Here is an 11,357-nt window from a genome sequence, read left to right as displayed (position 1 = left end):
TACTTATAGATTAGCTATTAGCGAAGTCTAACTGTGTTTTATCCTTGTACTTACATCACAAATAGCTAATTTGCTGTGTTACATTATTTAAGTTATTTGTTATGTCTTCTACATACATACATAAACTCTAGCCTGTAACGAAAGATGCAGGCAGCACATGAAACTGCTAAAGTTTGAGAGGTACTTTTAGCAAAAAAGGGGTTAAAACTAAAAGAAGAGTGACTTCTTTATTTTGTAGTAAGACATACATATAATATTCAGCACATAACAATACATGGACGCTCACTAAAAAGGCTGTACTAAATTATACTTAAACTAGATAAACATTTTTGTAAATTTTATATAAATATGTGAATGTAAAACCTGACAATGTATAATCAATACTGAATAAAGAATATGAATATGAATTGAATATGTGCATAAGATCCGAGTTGCACAGAGAGCCATGGAGCGCGCCATGCTTGGTATCATTCAAGATCGGGTGAGGAATGCCGAGATCCGTCGTCGCACCAAGGTGCTAGACGTGGGTTTCGTCATTACCAAACTAAAATGAAGTTGGGCGGAACGTGTTGCTAGGCAAAATGTTAACAGAATGGTGGCCGCTCACAGATGTGAGAAGCGCTTGGCATCCGTTAGCTCGTTGGGTGGACGACATCCGGAAAATTGCGGGTCACAACTGGATGAGACTAGCTCAGGACCGGGACAAGTGGCGTACTAGAAGAGAGGCCTATGCTCAGCAGTGGGCGATAAAGGACTGATATGATGATGATGATAATATACAGCGAAGTTACAATACGAGCCAAGTTCAGAATCTGCACAGCGCAAAGTAAACCAAAAATTAGGTTAGTAAATTTAGGCGTACTAGATTTAAACACAGTGAAATTTAAAAATACTATTTGTAACCCAAATTCATTAGCATGTTGACAAATTGAAAATGACAAATTTCGTATGAATAACCTAACCACAAAATTAACATTTTGAAAAAACCCCGACCGCGACTTAGTAGACCGATTTTCATGAAATACATATGGCTAGGAACACTCCCGACTAACTCAGCTGGCAGACAAAAAAAAACTAAATCTAAATCGGTTCATCCGTTCGGGAGCTACCGATGCCACACAGACACACACACACACACACAGACAGATATACAGACAAACAGACAGACACGTCAAACTTATAACACCCCGTCGTTTTTGCGTCGGGGGTTAAAAAAGGGGGGTTTCGCAAGGGTCATCCCCCAACATCTATATAAAATGAGTCAAATAACGAAAAGGCAAACAATTGAGTAGTCAAATCGGCCCCCTTTTAAACTTGCAATTGCTGGAATATCCGCGTAGTTATTTTCTCTGGTCTGTTATTCACGGTAAACTTTATTGACAGCTACTTAGTTCTAGCTGAGAACAAAACGCAAGTTTATTGCACTACCAATGTGTAACGGACTTATTTTAAAACGGAAAGTTTCATTTCACGGTATCCTTTTATAAAAAGGGTGCAACAAAAATCCCAAAACAATAAATACTTTCGCTTTGGACTTTCTATTTTTAAGGGCATGATTTATTATCCTGTTTTAGTCATAAAGTGATACAGTTTCGGGAATTGACAATAGAAATGTGCCTCAAAACAAAAGGTTTACAACTTTTACAAGTTAACGTTCTGGATTACTATTTCAATGCAATTTGGGACTTCTGGGAGCGACCACAAAGGAGTAAACAAATTTTAAAAGAATAGGGAATATTGCGGTAATATTCTGACATGAGATTGAATCTACTGAACCATAGAGAAAGTCACTCCAACTTACTTAATAATGGCATCTAATTCTAATTAACACAAGTCAAATTAATATTCTATTGAAAATATTTCAACTTGTGCTATCTTAAAGTAGTCACACTACTATATGTATAAATTAAAACCGAAATAAATTACACACATGAAAGAAAAAGTGACCAAGGCCGCCAGTGCCTGAGGCTGGAAACGAACCAGCGTACTCTGCTATCGCGGCAGGTGCCTATTTCCGCTCGGCCACCCAGGTCACAACTGCTGAGGTCGAAATTATCTCTCATATGAGTAATCTATACAAAGACTCGTAGCGCCCTGATGTGACCTGGGTGGCCAAGCGGAAACCCGAAACAGGGCATCTGCCGCGATTGCAAAGTGCGCTGGTTGGATTCCAGCCTCAGGCATTTTTTTTATGTGTAATTTATTTCGATTTTAATGTCATTAGTTTAATGTTTTTTTAACAGTTAATATCTTTTCTTGATATGGTGAAAATTTGTGTTTCACCCGAGGGCCAAATTTGTATAGCCTATGTGCCCTGAAACCCACGTTAACGCTTAAAATTTCACATTCTGAACCTCTCACTACGCGGTTCAATATTGGAATCTTTCGTTTGCTTGGGTTTCAATATTGACACATGCGGTTATCAACAACTTTGCCCCCTTGTAAAACAAGCAGCTATTTTGAGAAATGTTGCTTATGGTATTGATGCATTTATTTACAGGTGGCCTTCCGTTCGACATGTTGTTTCCCCTTCACACTTGTGCAAATTTACAAGTGCGATTAAGAGGCAGGAGTCATTCGCGGTAGACCCTCCACAATTTATATATTTCTTTATTTTTTATTTTTATTTTTTTTTAATACTACGTCGGTGGCAAACAAGTATACGGCCCGCCTGATGTAAAGCGGTCACCGTAACCTATGGACGCCTGCAACTCAAACAGTGTCACATGCGCGTTGCCACCCCATTAGAAACTTGTACATTCCCTTTTGCTGTGTTAAGTACACAGCAAAAAGGAGTGTACAAGTACTAAGGAGGGTTCGGGTTGCCGACGACTCAAAGGACAATAAACGGAACAAGTTAGTTCCGTAAGTCCTCCCGTCATCAGCACACCGCACCCCCGTTGAGCTCTGGCAGCCTTACTCACCGACAGGAACACAACACTATGAGTAGGGTCTAGTGCTATTTGGCTGCGGTCTTCTGTAAGGCGGAGGTACTTCCCCAGTTGGGCTCTGCTCTAGATTCGAGCGAGACGATATCCGCTGTGCTGTGCCCTACCACACAAAGCGGAATATCATTCGCTATGCCCTACCTCCTATATTATTTATAAATTCCTTAAAATTAACACTTACAAACATGTTAATAGGAGGGTAGTTTTAGAGACTCATACAATAGTTAGGGTACAAACTTATGGTCTTAAATGATTCATTAATAATCAGTAGCTAATGGAACTTGGAGTCGTATTAGCTTCCAGGTATCGGCTGCTAATCGAAATTCCGTGCTGTAAAACATATCCAGATTGCTGTCACTGGCCAGTATTTCATTTAGAAGAGTTAATGCATGGTGTAGCGGAGAGTGTGATAGGGCATGAGTTCGTGCTGTCGGGATAGCGAATAGAGTTTGTGGACGGGGGCGGAGTTCTATGCCAGTAATAGGGCGAACTTTTAATGAAATCAGAGATAGCATGGAAGGGTTAGTAATTTGGCCGCTTATTAAACGTAAGAAAAACTATAAGAGAGCTATATTTCTTCTGCACTCTAGGGAAGTGTAATTTACCATACCAAGGACGTAAAGAGTGGAATACAGATGTGGATAGTACCCATAGAGTTTACGGAAAAGTGTACAAAAGTTTTTTGCACCCTCTGCTAGCGACGCCCTCTGTGAAAAGTTTTTGTGTAATATGGGATATTGAAAAAGACATCGTAATTTAGCGAACCTAAATAGCGATATGTTTACAAAAACATTTTGTTTGTATATGAATAACATGTGTCTGACTTCATCCATTCAGTTGTGAATTATTTATATTGTACTCGTACATATTAATAAAATATCAGGCAGGTTCCGCGCTACAAAAACGTGACAAATAAAGAATTATTTGTTTACCGTAACTTCGCATATAATAGTCCAGTGATATATATTTCTGCGACGCGAAACGCCACCGAAACGCCGCAGAAAGGTAGACTAAGTACCTTTCTGCAGCGATAGAGATAGATAGCTACGAAAGAGAATTATCGTGAGCGTTTCGTGATCGTATGTGCATATGGCTATGCACACAGGCTACAAGATCTTGTGCAACTGCAGAACGAGCACAGAGTAAGTGAAGAGCAGAGACAAGAAGGCGACAGGCAGCGAACTGTCGACGGCGAGCACGCGGGCCAGCCGCAGCCGCAGCGGCCGCTGCTGCATGTAACGCAGCGCGCGCAGCGTCGCCGCGCCGACCGCACCTTCTGAAAAAAAAAATAGTCCGTGTAGTCCCGGAAGAAGTGAAACTTCGTAGCACAACTTTAGAAACATTCTGTCAAGTGACTGTCTCGCTTTTGCGTTCAGGTACTTGTATCTTTTTACTGTTTATTTATATAAATATTTTACATTTCTAATTGTTCAAAGTTTTGAAAAACAGACACCAAGGGACCGATTTTTGAATCTCAAACGCGTGAATTTGCCGTTCGAAAGTCTGTGGAATTCAAAAATCGGTCCCCAACTCATGAAATACGGACAAGTTCAAGAGTTACTTTCACTTCAATAATTGGCATATTTTTGGCATATTCCTGGCATCAGTCTTACATTTTTGAAAATTCTAGTTGGCAATACTGAGCGTTAAACGTTTAAAGCTGTTAGTTTGAACTTGCATTAGAAATTTCTCTTCAATAAAAGTACAGGTAGATTCCAACACGGTGGCGAGAATTCAAGGTAGGTATATTTTATTATTATTATAAATGGGCTTACTCTTGGCCACAGACTAGCCAAAGGCAAAGACGTGGCCTACGATGGAGTGAGCTCGCCCAGAACTCCCAGAAGATGCCTGTTCTCTCTTGATTTGAAGGTTGCCGGGTTATATGAGCCCGGAAATATAGCCGCCGGCAAGGAATTCCAGTCCTTATCTATCAAGGTTTAGCCGGCATCACAATCGCTTACGCCGTTGCTTGGTGGACGACGGTCGCGCGACGGTCACGGGACTGCGAAGCCTTCGATCTCTATGGAAGTCAGTCTAAGTTAGGTGGGCGACCTCGATGAACTATCGATGTCAGGCGATGCGATGCGACGCGGCGGCGACAGTCGTCCAGGCAAGCCACAGCGTTACTCTGCCTAAGCGTATCGTAGCTGTGGCTCTCCATATTGCTTTCTGCAATGGCGCGACAGAGCCAGACTGCGTTTCGACCGCTTCGTAGCTTCAACGATTATCACTTCGGCTAAGCGAGCAGGCGACACAAAAAAAAAATTGTTTATTCTCAAAATAAACCCTATAATATATTTTGGTATGTGTAAACGCTCTCTCCCTCTCCTAGAAAAGATGCTAGGATGACATGGGACTGATGGGCTGGCTATGTCTGCCGAATGCTGGACGACTTGTGGGCCGAGGTAACCACGAAGTGGAAGCCCCAAGAGTCAAACCGGGGATCCGGCAGACCACACCAGAGATGACGGGATAACTTGGACTCCTTTTTGAAAGACTGTACAGATATTGCTTTAAACAGGGATGAGTGGAAGAAGAGGGGGGAGGCCTTGCAATGGGACACAGTAGCCTCTAACTAATAACAATAGTCACCAGTTAAATCGGCTTGGCGCGTAATCAGTAGCGATTTGACTTTGTGCAATTCGTTGTGCAACAGTTCCATGATAAATGCCGGGAGACAAAGAAGTACTGCCTGATACACGTTCGCAAAAACCAGGTCAACTATCCTACGCTTGAATTCCTGAAAAAAAAATGGAAATCGTATTGGAATTCATTCATTTATTTTTGGGGATCATTTCCTATTTTTGGTCATTTAGCTAACTTTGGTGATCCGTTAAACATTAGCCAAAAATAATGAGGGAAATACCTGTTCGTTCATGGCTATTTCATACATAGAATGGATGTGCCCAACACTTGAAAATAATTGCATCACCAGAGCTATTAAGTACTGAAAAGAGAAACAAATTAAGTACTAAATATGTATTACATAAAGTTAGAAATTTAAAGTCGATGAAAACACGATATTCTGAATAAAATAAAATGTACATATTACCGACACTTGAATTTTATCCAGGATTGTTACACTATCAATTAGCTGCTTATATAATAACAAGCCTCGTTTTATTTCTGATATCATATCGTTGTCGCCATTATCCCGACTAAAAACGATTTCAAAATGATTCCTGAGACGTTTTGCTCTTTCGTACAGTACGTCACATACAATGAACCTTAAAAGGTGACTGAAATCAACACTCGCATACATGAAACAAAAATTTATATAAACCACCGGTCTGGTATAAAAAACAATTATGTTTAAGAAACCACTCAATAAGCGCGAGGATATGATTAGAAGGAAGATGAAATACAGCCTACAACTTGCAAAGTTCAAGGGTTCTCCAAGGGACTGATCTGTGGTCTCGACGAAGGAGAAGAATTTGCTACAACAATCTCCTTCAATGCAAGTAGATGTTAAACTAGAAACAACGCTTTCCATCACTGTCCAATGTCTAGAACCGTCTGTCATATACACTGATATAATCGAGTAAGTCGAAGCAACGACAACGCAATACACTTTTAGTAGATTTAAGTATTTTTTTGGACATTCGAAACTGAAATATTGCCCGAAGAATGCACGAATAAGTAGCATATGTTTTAGAGGAAAGTATTTATGTAGGAAACGTAGTACTGATTCACAAATATGACCCATTGCAAAACACAATACAATATGTTTTCTAAATATATAAAATGAATTTAAGAAAATGGATGAATAAGGCTTCACAAAATACGCGAACACTTGCTGTGAAGATATGTGAGTGTAGTGTGTCGCGTAGTTTTGAGGAGGGAGGGGGGGAGGTCCTTGGTTGTTATTAATACGTATATAATTAGGTACAAGAATAGCGGTTGGTTATTGATTAGGTACAGCTATATGTCTTTGGGTGCTGTTGCTGAGTTGGTTAACTATCTAGTTATTAGTTATTTAAATCTCACATATGTTAAGTAGGTATTTTTGTGCTGTTTATAAAGATCGGTTACAGAAAAATGGAAACTTGGCGGGTGCTGCCTAGTTTACTAACGAATTATTCTTAATTTATCCATGAAATTTCGCAGCTAACTGTACCTTGTATAATATTTTTTCAAACCTCGTAGGTATCTTTTTATTTCGATAGTATAATATGCAAGTAATTTGATGTAAATGATGTAATGTTGACAATAAAAAGCGTGAATTGGATTGTCTTCTGTACTGTGGAGTATACAATTTATAATAAAATGATAACACAAGTTCTTATAAGCCCCAAGATCCAGGTCTAGCCTAGTTTGGAGTCCACCGGACATTGCCTATGTAATATGTAAAACTTTGTGTTTTTTATTAATAAATTTACTTACTAATTATTTCAAACTCCCAAACAAAGAGTAGCCATTGCAGTTCTCTATTGCTAGGTACATATGTACCATTTCAAAGTGATACTATTTCTATTGTGATTTAAAACTATGTACACGAGTTCTCATAAAGTTATGATAGGTATTAGTTAGTAAGAGTACCTTATTTATTATATTATTTATAGGTATTAGTTATTAAGGTCAGTGTGGAGAAGACCGTCTACCCGGAAAGACCGTCTATTGACTATAACTTTTGTGTTTATATATCTACGCCTCTGACACCTCCGAAGGTATACCAGTTTTTCATCCTCAAGCCATTGGTCTTCAATACATATCCCTAGGACGAACACTAGTTAACAATAATCTTGATTTGTGTTTCGAACTCGAACACCGAGTTCGACATGGTTCCGCAAAAAATTAAAATAAAATAGAAGCAGTTGGAATATTTGTATATTGTATATGTTACGTAGTCATTTAATAACCGTTCTTTCTGACTAGTAGGTACTATTAATCTACTCAACACGCACTCAATTTCTAGTTTTATGTTCTGAAATATGTAACTTATTAGAAATTGTGCCTACTCAGAAAGTCCGGCATAAAAGAGAAAGGCAAGACCGGCATATGATAAACAAGGAGTTGCCAACCTTTTTTAGGCTTTATTGGAAATAAGTCGAGTGTAAACGATATCAATATATAAATACGTTTTTGGCTTATGGTAGTTGTACCGTTTTTGATTTTAATTTCGAAATACAGTTTTGTTAATGATTCGTATGGTGTTACTAAAATTATTCGAAAGAATTAAGTAAAAATAAAATATATGTGACATGGTTGTGAAGAATGATAAGAGGTGAACAGAAGTAAGCCTACACTGCATTATTCATCATCATATTTAAGTTGGTAGCATTATCATAAGTTCTACCCGTTTTTTATTATTTTTGTTATGTAGATTGTGCAAAATGCGGCGACAAATGTTTTAAAAGAGAGTAGGGTTTCAAGTTGGTCATTATTTTTATAATCAGCATTACCCAACAGGGACCGTATGGGCACCCTTAAAGACGGTTTTGACCGACTATTTTACGGCTACCTGACCATTAATTGACATTGCTGACTGTCACTTTGACACAAAAGTCGTCATCAGTGTCATCAAATATGTTTTCGGGGGTGCTAATTTAAAAATTAAACACCACTTTGGAATCTGACATTGCTGACTGTCACTTTGACACAAAAGTGGTCATGGGTGTGGTCAAACAGGTTCTCGGGGGTGCTGATTCCAATAACCATTACAGCCAAAAAACTGTTTGATGACACCCATGAAAACTTTTAAGTCAATGTGACAGTCAACTATGTCAAATTCTAAAATGATCCTTAATTTAGGAATCAGCACCCCCGCAAATTTATTTGACGACACACCAAACGACTTTTGTGTCAAAGTGACAGTCAGTAATGTCAGATTTCAAATTAGTCATTAATTTTGGAATCAGTACCTCCGAAAACCTATCTGACGACACATATTACGACTTTTGCGTCGAAGTGACAGTCAGCAATGTCAGATTCCAGATTGTTTATTAATTTTGAAATCAGCACCTCCGAAAACTTATTTGACGACAACCATGACGACTTTTGTGTCAAAGTGACAGTCAGTAATATCAGATTCCAAATTGGTCATCAATTTTGAAATCAGCACCCCTGAAAACATACATATTTGATAATGTCTGGGACATTCATTGCTAAGAAATGTTACCAAACTATTTCACGTACCTAATATCGTATTACCTTTACTTAATAACCAAGTTTCAAAAACAAATAAGTAGTTAGATTTATATGAGCCTGTAATATCGTGACCAAATTGGACCTGAAAAGAAAAGGTTATGAACCCCATCTACGGGACATATGCCGGTCTTGCCTTATAAATGAAAAAATGCTTATATGTTTAAAATTTCAACGTTATTTTATTAATTATCTAGCACATTCTGCCCTGTTATTACGTAAAATAACAATGATCATAGTTTTGGAACCTATAGTCTCATATGAAATTACGGGACAACAAGCACTAGACGGTCTTCCCGTACTCACCGCGGGGGGACGCTCAACCCGCCGAGCCTTAAAAAATGTGATTTTTATCAATTAAAATCCATATTTCGCCAAAATATTATAAAAGCTTTGTAAAATATAATATTTGCTATCCCATAGAACCATGCGCTCGCCAGACTACATTAATTATAGAGTTTTATCCACTCAAACTTTATTTCAAATAAACTATGCCGGTCTTGCCCGCACTGAACTTAAATGAATTTACATTGTACAACCTATCCGTTAAAATTATGACTATCACAGAACAATGAAATATTGATTTGTTTGAAATGTTTTATTTAAGTTTGATGTGTCTTTTTCAGAATATACAGTGTGTCCCACGTCCCACGGCGATGCCACATGGAGGGAAAGTACCTTAAATATCATAGATAGCATATTTTGCTGAAAGAAGACTTCATTTTATTTTCAAAACTTAGTAAAAGTGCATTCAATTTTTTTTTATTTTTACTATGAGGAAGTCCTCATATAAGTGTATAAGTATACAGGGTGTATTTTGATAGCGGGTCAGTAAGGCCGGTATGAGATCCCGTAGTCCTACATGAAAATAGTCTAAGGAAACCATCCATCAATTTCAAATTGATGAAAAATGGCATTTACAGATTTTGGAAAAAACATACAGGGTGCGAGAAAAAGGACATTTTTGACGAACTTTTTTTTTGACGCCAATCGATCCCATTCCTATTCAGGATCAAAATCTTTTATGGGACCAAAAAAGAATTTCCGGCTAGAAAAGTCACAAATCACGAAAAACTTTTCCCATAGGTACAATTTGTATGAAATTTTTTTTTCCATATGGTATTTTTATGATGCCAATCGATTCCATTCCTATTCATTATCAATAATTGCTTAGGGGTCAACTCACGACAATGCACCAAAAAAAAAAGTTTGTCAAAAATGCCCTTTTTCTCGCACCCTGTATGTTTTTTCCAAAATCTGTAAATGCCATTTTTCATCAATTTGAAATCGATGGATGGTCCCCTTAGACTATTTTCATGTAGGACTACGGGATCTCATACCGGCCTTACTGACCCGCTATCAAAATACGCCCTGTATAAGTCCTCATAGTAAAAATTAAAAAAAATTGAATGCATTTTTACTAAGTTTTGAAAATAAAATGAAGTCTTCTTTCAGCAAAATATGCTATCTACGATATTTAAGGTACTTTCCCTCCATGTGGCACAGCGTGTAAGTGTAACTATCCAACTCCGCAGTTTTGCCAGACTAGACGTGCAAGCCTTACAGACCGGTGCGCGCGCGGTGGACTGGTCGGCTACGTTGTTAGCTCCATCTGTTGATGAAGCGGTGGCGGCCCTTAACTCGTCCTTAAACTTTTCAATATCCATGCACCCGTGCGCACAGTAAGACTGAAGAGGCCGCCAGCGCCGTGGATCACGCGAGACGTTCGTGTTGCGATGACTAGGCGAGATCGAGCTTTTCGTAAATTTAAACGCGATCGCTGCGAGGAGAATTGGTGCCAATTTAAGGCTGCCAGAAATAAATGCAACCAGATGGTAAGAGCAGCTAAACGTAAATTTATCCACCATAACATTGCCATGTCATCACCGGCTGACACGTGGAAATTTTTAAAATCAATCGGTGTAGTTAAGTCTCCGGCTAAATTAACATCTTCAGCTTTTTCTGTAGACGATCTAAATTCTCATTTTGCAAAATCATCTTTTTTAGATTCTGTTACTAAAATAAATAGTATTGCTGAAATTAGTGCCCTGCCTTGCCTTACCACACACACTTTCTGTCTTACCCCAGCCACAGATGAGGAAATTAGAAAAGTGATAATTTCTATTAAATCGAATGCTGTTGGCCATGATGATGTAAGTAGGACTATGATCACTTCCATTTTAGAATGTATTCTCCCGGTTATAACGCACGTTATTAACTTTTCCATGTCATCTGGGGTTTTTCCTTCGTTGTGGCGTCACG

The 11,357-nt window shown here is 38.5% G+C and overlaps 1 protein-coding gene across 1 annotated transcript; it reads right to left on the bottom strand.

Moving 5' to 3' along the window:
• Nucleotides 1-4,054: 4,054 nt before the first annotated feature.
• LOC125228643 lies at nt 4,055-10,762 on the bottom strand. The gene is made up of 4 exons (XM_048133300.1): nt 10,664-10,762; nt 5,818-5,898; nt 5,544-5,691; nt 4,055-4,224 (listed from the first exon to the last, which is right to left on the bottom strand). Exons 1-4 carry the CDS (start codon nt 10,760-10,762, stop codon nt 4,055-4,057), a joined length of 498 nt encoding a protein of 165 aa, XP_047989257.1.
• Between the last annotated feature and the right edge of the window lie 595 nt (nt 10,763-11,357).

Source organism: Leguminivora glycinivorella, chromosome 8 (assembly GCF_023078275.1).
Source record: "Leguminivora glycinivorella isolate SPB_JAAS2020 chromosome 8, LegGlyc_1.1, whole genome shotgun sequence".
NCBI lineage: Eukaryota > Metazoa > Arthropoda > Insecta > Lepidoptera > Tortricidae > Leguminivora > Leguminivora glycinivorella.
Note: the sequence above shows the minus strand (reverse complement) of the source record. Positions and strands in the feature narration are given on the sequence as shown.